Source organism: Opisthocomus hoazin, chromosome 1 (assembly GCF_030867145.1).
Source record: "Opisthocomus hoazin isolate bOpiHoa1 chromosome 1, bOpiHoa1.hap1, whole genome shotgun sequence".
NCBI classification, from domain to species: domain Eukaryota; kingdom Metazoa; phylum Chordata; class Aves; order Opisthocomiformes; family Opisthocomidae; genus Opisthocomus; species Opisthocomus hoazin.
This window is the reverse complement of record NC_134414.1, coordinates 85,634,257-85,652,235: the sequence shown is the minus strand read 5'-3', so window position 1 is coordinate 85,652,235 and position 17,979 is coordinate 85,634,257. Positions and strand designations below refer to the sequence as shown.

Sequence of the window (17,979 nt, the reverse complement as noted above, 5' to 3'; positions counted from 1 at the left end):
GTTTGAGGTGAAGGTTTATTAGCTGTTTTACACTGCCCCGTGTGTTCATTTATGGCATTAATCTGTAAATAATAAAGTGACACAGCTGAGAGAATTTATGAAATATTGGGAGCTTAAGCAGAGAGAACTTTTTTATACTGTTTTATATCTGTTTTATAAGGGAAATGAAGGATTTGCATGTGCCTTTCTGGCGTGGCCCTTCACAGGGAATGAAGTGATGCTTCATTTTGCCCAAATGCAATTCCAAAATTACAGGAAACACAGGTTAGATGACATCTATTTGTTTGGAGCACAGTGGCTAGAAGGTCAAGTGAATACTGCACCTAGGAGAGTGGGTTCTTTCCTGGAAATAGAGCTCTGCACATGGATTTTCAGATTGGTACTGTCAGCTAAAATGGATCAAAACTTTCTGCTATTTTGACAGTGGTTTCCACTTCACTTTTCAGGGTTTTTAGATAGTGTGTGCTTTCCTTTTCATCTTCAGCTGAGTGGCAACAATTTGCAATAACAGCAATAAATAAAGCTAACAGATGCCTGGCAGAACATTTTTGATCCCCAAAGGAACAAATATATTCCTCTTCATATTTTGACTACCTCTCTCTAAGCTGCTTCATTTTCTCTGGAAACAGTAGAGGACTGTTCCTACAACCCATAAATGAGTCTTCTTGGATGAAAAGCTACCTGTGCTTTTCTCCCATTAAGTGGGCACTGAATAGCCTAACGCAACTGTTCAGAGGCTGCTCTGTAGTAGTAATACAACTTTTAATTTGTTGCATTTGGGTAACAGTTTTTAGGCTATTTTTTTCTAGCTATTTATGATTTATGATGAGAATGAACTCTTAGTAACAGAGACTGCAGTGAACTAGAGGGATCAGTGTTAGGAATTTGCATATAGTATATTATCTTGCTGGTCTGTAGTTAGATACTGTGCCATGTTCCAAGGCAAAAAGAGGCAATGAGATGAACACAATGAGCCCAAGCCGTCACCTCTGCTGAAAGTTTTTATCTTCAACATGAAGGCGGTTGCTAGCATACACGGGATAAATTGTCAAGCAAAAGGAAGCAGACAACATTGTTTTCACAGCACATAAGTACCACGCTGGATGTGATTTCATGCATAAATTACTGAGTGTTAGTAAAACCAGAACAGACACCCACTCCCAGCAATAAAATTCTTTCTGTTGCTCCTTCGGGACCAATGATTTTTTTATACTGTTGCACAGCTGGTTTATGTGTGCCATTTCCACTGGGCAAAGCCAGTCCCCCGCTTATGCCTTGAAATTGTTTAATGGTTGGAAACTTGCCTCCAGAGCAGCTTCAGCAGATTTTTAGAGTTGGAAGGTCTAATGTTTAAAAGATAGCAATGGGAGATCCATTTTAACTCAGAATAAAAAGCTCTATAAAAAGGGTTTAAATTGGAGTCAAACTTGCTATCACTTTTACAGCTCAGAATGAGAATTCCGGTTCCAAAGTCATTATTTTCTTCTCTGACACAGATTCCAAATCATTTACTATTTTCATTACAGTTGCCACATTTAGAGCTAAAGTGCATGCATTGCAGCAGCGTATGATGTGATTCTTGTGTATAGCTTTCTCATACTGTTTTGTTAAGGTTGCAAAGCGCTTCCAGATTCTGTTGATTGAAAGGATTTTGTAAAATATAAATTGTCAATCACTGTGTTTAAAAATATGAGTTTGGGAAGATGTACATTTTGAAATGGTGATGAACTAAGTGTTTTGTTGTTTTTTTTTTTTTTTTAAGCAAGTGATCCTCCCTTTTCGGGACTGGAGACTGAATTTTGCTTGTGGTGGCTAAGTAGCCAGCAAGACAAGAATTTAAGTCCTTTGGGTGTACTCAAGCCAGATACAATCCAGACAAATGCAGTACTTAGTCCCTGTGCTGGAACAGCAGCTTCAGCCTTGACCTAATGAAGCTATCGTTTCTAGCAGTGAGAAGTGATTTACTTGTCAGGCTGCTGAGACCAGAATTTTTTGGATTTGGGGACAGCTGTCTGTGCCGAATTCTAGTATAAATATAATGGCTGTTATTTTATTTGAGTTGTAGTATAAACCGCAAAGGAAAACTACAACTGGCATCACTTTTTCTGCAAACCAAAGAATTTGATTTAACACTCAGCTAGATTCGTGCATATAATATTTCAGAACTTTACATTTGGAAAGCTGGCAGTAGTTTCCATTCCAGTAATTTAATGTTCATTTATCTGAATTATACATGTCGGCAGTCAGTCAAAGGGGTCACAGATATATGAAGACTATCAGTGGAATGGCTGTTAGCTTTATAGTCATCAGAATGCTAGTTTAGCTTCATAGTCAGGTTAACAAACACCTTATGTATGTAAGCTTTATAATCCAGTACCAGTTATTAGACCTTGAAGTGTTTCAGCACAAGTTTTATACTGCTTTTAATGTCTGCATAGGCATAAGCGTAACAGAGCACCTTGTAGAAGCATGACTTTTCCATGCAGTAATGGAATAGTGAAGGGTTAAAAAAAGCAGAAACAAACAACTAATCTGTTATCTGCTAAATGGCAGGTGTGCATTATGGAGGAGCATGCTTTTAGCATTTTAGAGGGGGTTTGGTTTTTTTGAGGGGGGGCTTTGGAGAGGTTGCGGGGGTTGTTTGTTTGTTTGGGGGTTTTTCCTGTTAATAATAGAGATCGCAATATCTTGCCTTGTTGCTATTCCTTCTCACCTGTTTTGCTGATGAAACTCAATCCTTTCAAATGAAAGAAAATATTAATATTCCTGGTTTCTTGGCTTACAAAATGATAGTTCTGTCAGTTGTAATAGTGATGAGTGTCACAGAAATATATAGAAATAGATTAATGAGTTACATAGCGATATTGAAATACTTAATATGGAATGGATCATCAGCTGGTATAAAATGCTCACTAAGTGGCTTCATATTTCAGGTAACACACCCTAAATCTGAGAAATGTTTTACTGTTGTGTGTCTACAATGAGACAGGTTTTTTTCAGATTTTTAAATGCAAAACTGTAATAAATTAAGTTTTGTTCATGTCTGACATCTTATGTCCTTCTAGGTTATCATTGTCTCCAACTTAGTCTACTAGTTTTAAAAAAGCTCTCCTAGAAAATGTGGCCCTTTCAAACATCTCGCCTCTTCATGTCTGTCAACCACAGATCTCCTTCCTTTCTGTCTTCTACTACTACCACCACCACTCTTCCTCCTGTTCAAAGGCGTTTCTGTGGATGACATTTGCGAGGCTTGCAAAAGGGACACTTTGAAGAAAGGTGGCACTCAGGAAGATGTTTCTGCTATTGCTGTATTATTTCACATGTGTATTCCTTTTAAGAGCATGTTCTTTCGTTCCTTAAGTGTAATTAGCCAATGGTTTTTAATACAGTGTTTGCATTCTACCATAGCAAAGGAGAAACACTACTAGGTTTTCTTTTAAATACGGAGCGGCATTTTGTCTGTTGACTGGACTGTTGCTAGTGAACACAGAAGAAATGCTACTGATAAAGTAAAGTTTTCAATACAATTATTATAAGTTATAAAAAGTACAAGGTGAAATGCCGGTGCTGTCAAAGTCAGAATAAATGATCTATTGGTTTCACTGTGCACATAGTTCTTCCTTACTGTTTTCTTTCTCTGCTTATGCTACTGGGAAAAACTGGGATGTTGGAAGTTACCTTAAAAAAAAATAATTCCTGTGATTCTGAGACATATAAAAGCTGCTTTCTGGTCAATCGCTTGCTTTTTACGAGGAGAATTGCACACTGTCTTACATTCCTATGAGGGCAGAAACATATGAAAAGGAAGAACATAAATTCGGTCATTTGCTTTTAGACCTGCAAAAAATTGGTGACTAGAACTTTACAATACTTTTAAGCATGTAATGCACTTTGTCCAGAAGAGCTATTTCATTCAAATTTTAGATTTTTTTTTTTTTAATGACTCTCAGAGTCTTTTATAGATGCAGAATAAAGACAAACATGTTTTATGGTTAGAATTGGTTTTGCTTGTATCTGACCATTTGTGAAGATGTATTCTGTGAAACACTTCAATTCTATCCCATATGTTATGTATACATAATACATGATGCCTAGTACTTCTGGGAGATAACCTGAATAATTCACCTACAGTAATATGATCATGTTGCACTTCAGGTTATAAATGTTTTATTGCTGTAATACATTGTCATATAACGTAAAAAATGCCTAACATTTTAAATCAGATATGATGAATACTTAGTAAAGATTTTTGATTTATGAATCATGATTCTGTTTATGGTACCTAGATTTCCTTTTGTGCCTACTTATTTTATTAAATGATAGAAGTAAATGAAAAGTTTTGTTAGAGAACAGTACAAACCATGTCACTAAATTAACCTCTTAAATTTATCCTCTCCAATTTAAATAGCTTTGTATACTTCAAGATGGAGCTGTTGGCTACTTCACAGGGAGGGAAGTAAGTGTAAGAACAGTGCTTCTCCAGAGCTGGAAAAAAATAAAGGGAACTGGCTTGCAAGACGGTTAAAAAAATAAGTGAGAAGAAATAAGGAATTCTCATTACTATGAAAATTAAGTTAAATTTCCAGAATTCTTACACTCACATATGCTTTGTAACTTTTACGGCCAAAACTTAGATTGAATTATATGTGTGAGGAAACAGGGGCATCCATTGTTGTTTAACCAAGAGTCCTGTTAAAGAACCGGGATAAGCCATTATTTCACATCTGCTGATCTTTAATAAGGAAATGCTGTCTTTATTAATTCTGAATGTGTCAGTTTGCATGACCTGAATGATGGAATTTTTCAGTGAGGCCGTTTGTCATAGGGATTATCTGATGAATTTAGTATGCCTGGAAAGTTCATTTAACAGCTCATTTACCATTATAAAAAGATGCAGGTGAACCACGTAGTAAATGAATGCCTGGTGTCCCCTCTGCACACCTCCAGTTTTATTTCTGTCAAATTAGTGGTGTCTCATTTTGTTGAAGAGTTATGTGAAAATGGTATTTTTTGATCAGATTGTCTTTTCCTGGCTCGTAACATGCCTGAAGTCCTATGAATTTCCTTTATTCTGCATGATATACTTCTAAGTTGTTTTTTTTTTTTTTGTCACACTGTTTACTTTTATTTTAAACCTGTTTTTGCAGTTTCCTTATATTTTGTCACCAATGTTTGGCTACCACGCACATTTAAAAAAAAGTAGGAGTTAAAAAGTAGGATTAAAATGTAGGAGTTATTAAATAGCAAATTGGACTTTCAGAAGCTCAGTTGCAAAATTTCCATTGATTCACATTACTCAGATCCAGGACATTATATAGTAGGTCCACAAGAAGGTCCTAACATTCAATGTTGGAAAAGGTTCAATATTGGAACCTGTGACTGCCAGGTATCCTTCATGACTCCAGGGTCAGCACAGAGACAACTGAAGAAATAATATCTCAGTTGATATTGACCAGAAATTAAACCAGAATAAGAAAATAAATCACAGGGGGAGCTCATTGCTTTTTGTTGTTCTGAAAAAACCCTATAGACTTCTATGGCAGCATCATATTTCACTACATCTTAATTATGTTTGTTCCAAGGAAGCGTTTTTGTCCTATGGTGGTGGATAACAATACAAGAATTCTGAAGAAAGATTCAACATGTAGAAACATAATTTTATCATCTGAGAATTGTCTGGCAGCACTGCAAAAATATTCAGTGTTTTCACCATACAATTTTTTTACAACTGTACAACGCCATTAGTAGAACACGAGTGTTTTACACTCACTATGTGTTTAAAGTAGTGAATGACAGAAGTAAAACTGATAGTCTAGTACATTTTGCTTCATAATGTTTGTGAACTACCAATAACACAGAATAATGTGCTAACACATAATTTTTATTTCACTAGAGCTTGAATTTCAAGAGTTTACAAGAAGCTGTACCACTTACGGAAAATTTTTGCCTGAATTTTCTTCAGTGTGTAGAGAGTGTTTAATCCAGCTCATATATGCCTGGCAAATACGTAAGATGATCTTTACCGTACTGAAGATGATCTTTACTTTAGAATCTTTTTATTTGTTTTAAATTCCAGATCCATCTGCTCCACCAGCTCCATCTAATATCAGAATTGCCAATATCAGTGCAAACAACGACGGGAGTGTAAATGTAATGATTACTTGGGATCTTCCAGAAGAGCCTGATATCCCAGTGCACCACTACAAAATCTTCTGGAGCTGGACATATAGTAAATATGTAATCCCAGCTAAAAAAAAGAGAAGGAAGATTACCGATGGGGTAAGAAATAAAATAGTAAATGGGACAGAAATATGGCTTATTTCTGTCACAAGACAGAGTGCAAGTATAAAATACGTGGTAAATTGCAACGATTTCAGTAGGCTGGCAAAGTAATGGTCTTAATTTGTAGTGTCACCAACTCAGGGAAAGAAGTAGACTTCTGCCTCAAAATGCAGGTAAACACTACAATTTTGCAGAAGAGAAGAATAGAAAGTTAAATGCTGTTTGTCCTCTAAATTCAGGCTTATTTTATTAGTATTTCTTAAAGATGCAGTGCTTGTTTTATTTGAAAAGCCTAACATCACCTGTCACATTGTTCTTTCAATGTGCAAATAAAACTTGTGACACTGTCATACAGAGTAACCATTAAATAGTCTATATAGGTCCAAGGAAAAAGAAAAATGCAAAACTCTTTAAATAAGCTGCTGTACCAAACATCTGACATATTTCCATAACAGCAAGTTCCTATGAGTTTCTTAAGTGATGTGTCAAATATTGCTTTACTGGAAAACTATCTGTTGTAATATCCTTAAGCATATTGCATAGTATTTTGAAGTAATTAATAGAAATAGAGATCAATTACAGATAACAGGCTGAACTTAATTCTCAATGCTTTTAATAAAGGCATTGTGAGAATTCGGTCCCATGTCTGTGTTAATGCTGTGTTTTGACTCTGGCTGCCCACTTGCACTGTGATGAATGACAGCCAGAGGGTTATAGTTCCCTCTCTGTCCCTCAGTTACCAAACCCTGAGAGAAATAAAGGCAGTGAAGGCTGTGTGCTGAGTTCATCTACAGAAAACTGGACACAGCAGAGATGCCACAGTGGGAACATGCTGGACCCATCCCTTCTCATGGTAACTGACGGGTGGTCAGGCGCCGGAGGCTGCAGAGCCACCACCACCAGCTCTGTGCTGGGCAGGCAGGACAAGGAAACTTCCCTGCGAATGTAGACGATATGGAGTAATTTCAGGGACTGAAACAACTTGGTTCTTTTTTTCTGCTTTTGTTAAATCCTTTAAAAAAAAAAAGTAAATATGCGTGGAAAAGAAAGTTAGTTCTTCCTGGTACTTTTAAAAAATCACTTTGGCAAGATAGGAGTAGGGTTGGACTGAGCTAGGTAGAAAAGTTTGTGTTTCTTAGGAAAGCTGCCATAGGCTAGAGGTCTTCATGGCAGAGGCTACAGCCGAAACATACAGGGGAGCTTTCTCTCCACAAGCTGGTCCTTAAATCACAAAACGCAGAGAATTTTAAAAGTGATCTGTGTCCCTAATGTTGTGTTGGCACTTTGCATAGGGTACATCCTACATATAATTATATTAAAACATATCCAGTATACAACGTTACAGTATTTGGACTAAGTTCTGACCTTGAATATGGGGAAATCCAAAAGAGCCAAGGCATATTATAGAGAAAAGGCAAGCTTTTAGAATATCTTTTCTATTACTCCTGGCTTGTTGTACTTTTTCTTCTGCAGCATGTCATGAAACTGTATAGCAATGCTAATGAGATTCAGACTTCCCCCACAGTACACTCCTGAGGCTATTGCTAATCAGTGGTCTTTTGAATATTATAGCAAATCTTCCATCTACAAATTGAAACTTCAGAAACCTTTAAAAAAAATGTGGAAAAATCTTATGTTTTAAAGATCATTGAAGATTTTTTTTACCCGGTTTTTACCTTTAGGTGTAGTCTGGTCCAAATAATTTTATAATGATTTCCATATGAAAACGTTCCAGGTAGATATTCAAATAATTTTTCTACGCTATTTAGAAATAAACACTGTTGATCGAAAGTTATCGTCACTGTTCTAAATATCTGTCCTGTTTCATCTTAGCATGAAACAAGTATAGGTAATTGATATGAAATGCTTTTAACAATCCCTGAAGTTTTAAATATGGCAGTACTTGATTATTTTTTTCTCTCTGGATTGACTGTCAAACTTCACAGGCACAAAGAATTCCAATGAAAACATGGAGTAATGTCTTCTATCTGAGGTGTGGGCTAGAAGGGCATTTTTCTTATAAATACTTAAAAAAAATCAAGAAAAGTAAAAATACTGAGAACCCTTGTGTCTTCTTTGCAATCTCATAGGACTTGCCTTAATTCATGGATTATTGACTGGAGAATGATAGTCCTACTCTGGTGTTTCCCCATTTAAGACACTTCTGTGACAATGGAAACTGTATTTCTGCTTTTCTTTTTTTTATTCTATGGAGGAAAAGAGTCCTTACTGATGAGGGGGTATTTCTGGTTTTTGTTTTCAACAGTTAAAAAAAAAGAAGATACTGACAAATCTACTGGATGTTGGATTTTAGCTGTCTTCAGACTGGCTGTCTCTAGAAAAAGTTTTCAATTGCTTTGCTAATACAGAATTGAGAAATATAAAGTTTAAATTTCTGTGCCTAAAAAAATTCTTTTCTGAGAAAAGATCTTGTTATGTATAAAAAAAACCCTTCAGTTTTGGCCTGAACAATAGGTGTCTGTATTTACCAAGGTATTGCCAAAATTACGAAAACATCAAGAAGTATTTTTAAAATGACACAGAACAGCAGCGGCCAATAAAATATATTTTTAAAGAAAGGAAATTTTGCTCTGTTGAAATTTATACATGAGTTTTTGAATTTCAGAAGAGTTTTGTGCCTAAGATATCAAGCCTGATTTTAATAAGGGCCTGTGTTTCAGTAATACTATAATGGTTTTGTATATTTATTTTCCTCTATTATAGGCCCAAAATTATGTGGTCCTGGAGGGACTCCAACCCAACAGCAACTACAATGTAGAACTGCAGGCAGTAACACGTTGGGGTCAGATACGTCTAAAAAGTGCTAAGGTTTCTCTCCATTTTAGCACGACTCAGGACACCAGGAATAATAGTGAGTAATTGTATTCAAACATCGGAATGTTTTGTCTCTTCTTGATCTGGAATTTGAATGTTTTATATAATGATTTCTCATTATTATGGTAGGGTTGAATATTTATGGGTGAGAATCAGGGTGAAGGCCAAGGCAGATATCATGGTGGGAGTCCACCCAGCCAGGATGAAGAAGCAGATGAAATAATAGTCTATAAGCAGCTGGGAGAAGTTTAGTGCTTATTCTCACGGGGGACTTCAACCTACCAGATGTGTTCTGGAAATGCAATACAGTGGATAGGAAACAGTCCAAGAGGTTCCTGGAGTGTGTGGAAGATAAATTCCTGACACAGCTGGTGAGGGACCCAACTAGGGAAGGCACCCCACTGGACCTGTTGTTTTTGAACAGGGAAGGACTCATGGGTGGTGTGATGGCTGGAGGCCGTCTCGGGCAGAGCAATCACAAAATGGTAGAGTTTTCTATTCTCAGACAAGTAAGGAGGGGGGTTAGCAGAACTGCCGCCTTGGCTTTCCAGAGGGCTGACTTTGGCCTGTTTAGGGGCCTGGTTGACAAAGTCCCTTGGGAGGCAGTCCTGAAGGGCAAAGGAGTCCGGGAAGGCTGGACACTCTTCAAGGAGGAAGTCTTAAAGGCGCAGCAGCAGGCCATCCCCATGCGCCAAAAGATGAGCCAGCGGAGAAGAAGGCCGGCCTGGCTGAACAGGGAGCTTTGGCTGGAACTCGGGGAAAAAAAAGAGTTTATGAACTTTGGGAGAAGGGGCAGGCAACTCAGGAGCACTGCAAGGATGTTATAAGGTTATGCAGGGAGAAAATTAGAAGGGCCAAAGCCCAGCTAGAACTTTATCTGGCTATTGCCATAAAAGGCAACAAAAAATGTTTCTGTAAATGTATTAGCAACAAAATGAGGTTTAAGGAGAATCTCAATCCTTTACTGGATGCAGAGGGAAACATAGTGACAAAGGATCAGGAAAAGGATGAGGTACTTAATGTCTTCTTTGACTGAGTCTTTAATAGCAAGACCAGTTATTCTCAGGCTCTCCAGCCCATTGAGCTGGAAGACAGGGAGCAGAATGAAGCCTCTGTAATCCAAGGGGGAATGTTCAGTGACCTGCTACACCACTTAGACCTACACAAGTCTATGGAGCTAGATAGGATCCACCCAAGGGTACTGAGGGAGCTGGCAAAAGTGGTCACCAAGCCACTTTCAATCATTTATCAACAGGCCTGGCTACCTGGGGAGGTCACAGTTAACTGGAGGTTAGCAAATGTGATGCCCATCTACAAGAAGGCCAAAAGGAGGTTATGGGGAGCTACAGGCCTGTCAGTTTGACCTCGGTGCCAGGGAACATTATGGAGCAGATCATCTGGAGTGCCATGACACGGCACATACAGGACAACCAGGGGATCAGGCCCAGTCAGCATGGGTTTATGAAAGACAGGTCCTGCTTGACTAACCTGATCTCCTTCTATGACAAGATGGCCCACTGAGTAGATGAGGGAAGGGCTGTGCATGTTATTTACCTGGACTTCAGTAAAGCCTGTGACACTGTTTCCCACAGCGTCCTCCTCGAGAAAGTGGCTGCTCATGACTTGCATGTGTGTACTGTTCACTGGGTAAAAAACTGGCTGGATGGCTGGGCCCTAAGAGTGGTGGTGAATGGAGTTAAATCCAGCTGGTGGTCAGTCACAGGGCTCAGTACTGGGGACAGTTCTGTTATCTTTATCAATGATCTGGATGAGGGGATCGCGTGCTCCCTCAGTAAGTTTGCAGATGACACCAAGCTGGGCAGGACTGTCGATCTGCTTGAAGGTAGGAAGGCTCTGCAGAGGGATCTGGACAGGCTGGATTGATGGGCTGAGGCCAATTGTATGAGTTTCAGCAAGGCTAAGTGCTGGGTCCTGCATCTAGGTCACAACAACCCCATGCAAAGCTACAGGCTTGGGGAAGAGTGGCTGGAAAGGTGCCAGGTGGAAAAGGGCCTGGGGGTGTTGGTCGACAACTGACTGAACATGAGCCAGCAGTGTGCCCAGGTGGCCAAGAAGGCCAGCGGCATCCTGGCTGGTATCAGGAATAGTGCGGCCAGCAGGAGTAGGGAGGTGATCGTGCCCCTGTACTTGGCACTGGTGAGGCTGCACCTGGAGTACTGTGTTCAGTTTTGGGCCCCTCACTGCAAGAAGGACATTGAGTTGCTGGAGCGTCTTATGGAGAGCAGCTGAGGGAGCTGGGGCTGTTTAGTTTGGAGAAGAGGAGGCTGAGGGGAGATCTTGTCGCTCTCTACAAATGCCTGAAAGGAGGTTGTAGCGAGATGGGTGTCCTTCTCTTCTCCCAAATAACAAGCGATAGGATGAGAGGAAATGTCCTCAAGTTGCATCAGGGGAGGTTTAGATTGGATGTTAGGAATAACCTCTTCACCGAAAGAGTTGTTAAGCATTGGAACAAGCTGCCCAAAGAAGTGATTGAGTCACCATCCCGGGAGGTATTTGAAAGACATGTAGGTGTGGTGCTTAGGGACATAGCATAGTGGTGGATTTGGCAGTGTTAGATTAACAGTTGAACTAGGTGCTCTTAAAGGTCTTTTCCAACCTAAAAGGATTCTACGATTCTATGATTCCATGATCTTTAGACATGAAGTGATTTCTTGTTAGGGTGTTCTTTACAACCTCACATGCTAAGTGATATAATTGAAAAGCGTATCTGAATCTGAGATTAAACCATGATTCTTAGTCTTTGTTAAATGCTATTTGTATGATTACAATACAATACTGAGTTACTGCCCCAACTGCTGATGTGTTTCTGGTTAACCAACACAGCAAGCTATTAAAGAATATAATTTTAAATATCCTATCCTGACTTCACTTCATTTTCCATCCATTTACATTCTCTTTTTAAAGTACACTCAAAGTTTAAACTTTACTTGTTGCCATTTCATAATATAACTGTAATTGCTTTCACCCTAACTAATCACTTGCTATTGTTGCTGGACCCTTCTGCAAACATATTCAGTTTACATATACACAGAATATTTTAAAGTAGCTGTTAGCTATGACAGACCTTCATATCTACAGTTGCTTCCCATATTAACGTACCAAGAAGAAAAAATAAACCTAAAGATCCTTCTTTTTCCCATTTCAAGCTCACTTTTACTACTTTTTGGGGCCATCTTAAGAGACAGCAGAGGGACATGTTTTCATCTGTTCAATACAGTGAGTCTTACATTAAAATCCATCCAGCTCCAGGATATGAGCTTGAATCTCAGCAGTGTGTACGTAAGGCAAGTTTGGGTTAAATCCGCAGTGAAACCATCACAGAAAAGTGGTGGGACAACTCGCATGACTGGCATGCTGTCATAGATGGCTACAGACTCTTTAGGAAAGACAGACCAACAAGGAGAGGTGGGGGAGTTGCTCTATATGTGAGGGAGCAACTGGAATGCATTGAGCTTGACCCGGGGGCAAATGAGGAACGAGTTGAAAGCTTGTGGGTTAGAATTAAGGGACAGGCTCACACGGGTGACATTATGGTGGGTGTATACTACAGGCCACCTGACCAGGAGGAGGAGGTTGATGAGGCCTTCTACAGGCAGCTGCAAGCAGCCTCACAGTCACAGGCCCTGGTTCTCATGGGGGACTTCAACCACCCTGACATCAGCTGGGAAGACCATACAGCTAGGCAGGCGCAATCCAGGAGGTTCCTACAGAGCACTGATGATAACTTTCTGATGCAAGTGGTGGAGGAACCAATAAGGAAAGGCGTGCTGCTGGACCTCGTGTTAACAAACAAGGAGGGACTGGTGGAGGATGTGAAGGTTGGAGGTAGACTCGGCTGCAGTGACCATGAAATGGTTAAGTTCAGGATCCTGCGTGGAGGAAGCAGGGCGATAAGCAGGATCAAAGCCCTGGACCTCAGGAGGGCTGACTTTGCCCTCTTCCAGGAGCTACTGGGAGGAATCCCGTGGGCCAGGGCTCTCGAAGGCAGGGGGGTCCATGAGTGCTGGTCGCTCTTTAAACAACACTTCTTCCATGCACAGGAGCAATGCATCCCCCTGAGAAAGAAATTTAGCGAAGGAGGCAGGAGACCTGCATGGTTAAACAAGGAGCTTCTAGCGGAGATCAGGCAGAAGAGAAAGGTCCATGGAATGTGGAAAGAGGGGCAGGCCACTTGGGAAGAGTACAGAAACGTGGTGAGAGCATGCAGGGATGCGACGAGGAAGGCCAAGGCTCACCTGGAATTGAAGCTGGCAAGGGATGTCAGAAACAACAAGAAGGGCTTCTTCAACTACATCAGCAGCAAAAGGAAGGCTAGGGACAACGTGGGGCCGCTGCTGAATGAGGCGGGTGTCCTGGTGACGGAGGATGCGGAGAAGGCAGAGCTACTGAATGCCTTCTTTGCTTCAGTCTTCAGTGCTAAGACTGGCCCTCAGGAATCCCAGGCCCCGGAGGTAAGAGAAGAAGCCTACAAAGAGGACGACTTTCCCTTGGTCGAGGAGGACTGTGTGAGGGATCGCTTAAGTGATCTGGATGTCCACAAATCCATGGGCCCCGATGGAATGCAGCCATGAGTGCTGAGGGAGCTGGCGGATGTCATTGCTGAGCCACTCTCCATCATCTTTGAGAGGTCCTGGAGGACAGGAGAGGTGCCCGAGGACTGGAGAAAGGCCAATGTCACTCCAACCTTCAAAAAGGGCAAGAAGGAGGACCCAGGGAACTACAGGCCGGTCAGCCTCACCTCCATCCCGGGAAAGGTGATGGAGCAGCTTATCCTGGAGGTCATCATCAAGCAAGTGGAAGAAAAGAAGGTTATCAGGAGTAGTCAGCATGGATTCACCAAGGGGAAATCATGCCTGACCAATCTGATAGCTTTCTACGATGACATGACTGGCTGAGTAGACAAAGGGAGAGCCGTGGATGTTGTCTACCTTGACTTCAGCAAGGCTTTCGATACAGTCTCCCATGACATCCTCCTAGGGAAGCTGAGGACGTGTGGGCTGGATGAGTGGTCGGTGAAGTGGATAGAGAACTGGCTGAATGGCAGAACTCAGAGGGTTGTCATCAGCGGCGCTGAGTCTAGTTGGAGGCTGGTGACAAGTGGTGTCCCCCAGGGGTCAGTACTGGGCCCAGTCTTGTTTAACTTCTTCATCAACGACCTGGATGAAGAGTTAGAATGTACCCTCAGCAAGTTTGCTGACGACACCAAACTGGGAGGTGTGGTAGATACACCAGAAGGCTGTGCTGCCATTCAGCGAGACCTGGATAGGCTGGAAAGCTGGGCAGAGAGGAACCTGATGAGGTTCAACAAGGGCAAGTGCAGGGTCCTGCACCTGGGGAGGAACAACCCCATGCACCAGTACAGGCTTGGGGTGGACCTGCTGGAGAGCAGCTCTGCGGAGAGGGACCTGGGTGTCCTGGTGGACGACAGGTTAACCATGAGGCAGCAGTGTGCCCTGGCTGCCAAGAAAGCCAATGGGATCCTGGGGTGCATCAAGAAGAGTGTGGCTAGCAGGAGGAGGGAGGTTCTCCTTCCCCTCTACACTGCCCTAGTGAGGCCTCATCTGGAGTACTGTGTCCATTTCTGGGCTCCCCAGTTCAAGAAAGATGAAGAGCTACTGGAGAGAGTCCAGCGGAGGGCTACGAGGATGGTGAGGGGACTGGAGCATCTCCCCTACGAGGAGAGGTTGAGGGAACTGGGCTTGTTCAGCCTGAAGAAGAGAAGGCTGCGAGGGGACCTTATAAATGCCTACAAATATCTGAAGGGTGGGTGTCAGGAGGATGGGGACAAGCTCTTTTCAGTGGTGCCCGGTGACAGGACAAGGGGCAATGGACACAAATTGAGGCACAGGAAGTTCCATCTGAACATGAGGAAGAACTTCTTCCCTCTGAGGGTGACGGAGCACTGGAACAGGCTGCCCAGGGAGGTTGTGGAGTCTCGTTCTCTGGAGATATTCAAGACCCGCCTGGACAAGGTCCTGTGCAGCCTGCTGTAGGTGACCCTGCTTCGGCAGGGGGGTTGGACTAGATGACCCACAGAGGTCCCTTCCAACCCCTAGTATTCTGTGATATTCTGTGATTTTCTGTGAAACACAGTGTAAGTGAGTACAGAAGTTCCACCCTTTCCGTACTGGCTCTCCTAGATTGTACCTGTGCTTTCTGTCATCTCCTAGAAAAGTGACCTAGTTTGCAGGACTGTGCATGATATCAAAAGCTTCTTTGAACTGTCACATGCAGTTTCCCTTTCTTTTCTGTGTGTACACAGGAGATGTGAGAGAAGAAAAACTGTGGTGGGAAATGGGTATTTAATGCCAGTACACTCAGCCACTGAGCTCTACTAGAAGCGTATCAATGTTGTTTATGAGAGATGATCTCATTTTGCTGAGTGTTTTCCTAAGAATTTTTTGGTGGTTTTGCTTCTGGTTGTTTTTTGTTTTTTTGTTTTTTTGTTTTTTTTTTGCAACACTCATTTTGCTAGATAAACAAGAAAAACTTTCCTTTTTATTTTAATGCCCCCCCATCTTCTTCTCATCTCTTCTGATTAGACATTTCTCTGAAGTTCTGGATTTCAATACTAAACTTCAAGGTGTTTAGTTTTCAGTCTAGTCATCTTGACTGGCATTTCACCAGATTACGTCACAGCTCTGAGAAAGAACATGTAATGGAGTTTACTTTACATAGGAATCATGTCACAGGAGAAGGCTGGTGCCTGGATTTCACCCAAGTCTGAGATTGGGTGTGTCCTGGTAACTGGGGCGGAATTCTAGGTGCCATTATACACACCTAGCCATAGTGACATGGGGCAAGCTGTTGAATATCTTTCTCTCATTTTGCTGTGAGAATAAACTTTCCCCTCTTGGGAGCAGGGATAGTTAATCAATTGATGTTTGTCAGACTTTATTGCTAGTCCTGATATTGGGTCAGATCATCATAGTCTCTAAAAATAAGAGTAGATAAAGCCTTTCTATATAGAATTCCTCTAAACTGAATGTGAGTAATTGAGCTTGGACTGTGTCGATTTTGGTACCATTCTATATTTATTTACTGTGAGAAACCATTTTGCTGGTAGTGCTGTATCAGCTCTCCATGGTCTCGTAGTAGTCTGTCTCTCATCATCTGTATCACCAACGGGTTTGTTTTGGGAGAGGATGATTTTTGTTTCACATTTCCCACTGCAAAACATTGTGTTTTTCAGAACTGAATGCAGATCACATCTGAATTATTACTTACAATTCTTCTACCAAGTAGAGTTCATTTACCCTATACCTCATGTGTGACTTTGGTGGTTTCATCATTTTCTGTCCACGCCAGTGGCACATCTTTTCTGCCATCCTTAACAGCTAGATTTAAATTCCTTCCATGATTTTTCTTGGATAATGTGCCCTCTCCTTGATCATTTTACTTCAGAAAACAGTCCATCAGCAGTTTCTGTGAAGGTCTGCTATCTACTAATGTCTAAGTAGTATAGACTTTCTCACGCCTTGTGCTTTATTTCACTTTGTGATGGTAACCTTTTTGGAATAAAATTTTCATTAATAGTTGTATTATTTTTTAAACCAGAGTAATAGTATACTAAGAGAAATATTTTTGTTTTCTCATATACTTCAAGTATTTGACTGTTCTGTGGAATTTATGAACATCTGTTTTGTTAATGACAGTATTTTCTTTTTATCTGCAATCAGTGCCTGCAAGAACTAAAAGATGTGTTTGTTTTGACAATAATAAGTTTATAGACAAATTTGAGTATCCTTTCTGTTAAAGCCATAAAGTAAAGGATTCAAGATTCTTTGAGCCTAAACCTCTGAGATCACAAATTTTAGCATACTTGGGCCTTTTTGGACATTTTTTAAAAATGCCTAAATTATAGCTTACACAAAAATCAAATAAAAATTACTCCTGGAGGAGATGCAAATTCATCTTCTTAATCTCCTTGAAGTTAGTTACGTACAGAGTCAGTCCTGGTTGAGGTATTTCGAGAATACTCAGAAGCAGATGGAGAAATGTGACAAAGAAAAAAAATATTGCCTGAAATATTATCTAGGACATGAAATTCACACCCCCTCTTTATGTGGGGATTTCCATGGCCTTTGGCAAGTAGTTCCAGAAGCAATGTGCCAGTTTTGCTGAATTCTCACTGTCAGTTGCTCAGCTCTCTGTGGAATTAAGCTTTTTTTTTTAGTGTCTGTTCCTATTGTCAGAATAGACAATAGTCCATAACCCGCTGGAGTAATTTAGTCCTACAGACCTCTGTGAGCTTTGACCCTCACCCTCTGGCGTTGTGTTTCCCCACAGTCAGAAATATGTTGCCTCACTATATTTGTATGCTTCACTTCTGGGAAATGCGGCAAGACTCTCTCTCTTGATCCTTAGATAGAAATATTGTAAATTAGTGTCCTGGTTTTTCTGGAAGTGGAGCAGACACGGAACAGCACAGTAGAGATAAAATTAGAATACTTTGAGGTATACCTGGTAGATTTAAGTTTGTACTTCTCTCTATCACTTTCTTTTAGATAGCATAAACATTACTTTGTTTTAGATAGCATAAACATTATGGTTACATTGAAAAAGAATTTGTTTAAGTTTGGTAGTTTTATTTTAATTTAAAACAAATAAAGAAAAATGTAAAATTGTTAATCAAGTTAAGCAAAGGCTTGAGAAAGTAAAATTTGGCGAAAAAGCAAGTGGATTTCAGCCAAAGCTACATGTGGGGCACAGTGTTCAAGTTTACGTGGTACTCGTGGTAATATTGCAAGCTGTGTCTTTCCTGCTTTCTCTCAAATATGTAGTTAATGATTTGCCACTTCCTAATTATTAGAATTCTAACTTTTCATTTAGGTGCATTAT

General features: G+C 40.7%; 1 protein-coding gene across 1 annotated transcript in view; it reads left to right on the top strand.

Annotated features, from left to right (window-relative positions):
• The window catches only part of ANOS1 (anosmin 1), a 150,341-nt gene that overhangs the window by 100,822 nt on the left and 31,540 nt on the right, over positions 1-17,979 (top strand). Inside the window, exons 7-8 of the mRNA XM_075428212.1 lie at positions 6,077-6,279; positions 9,007-9,154. Of these exons, the coding sequence (XP_075284327.1) occupies positions 6,077-6,279; positions 9,007-9,154 (351 nt within the window). The remainder of the gene's footprint in view (positions 1-6,076; positions 6,280-9,006; positions 9,155-17,979) is intronic.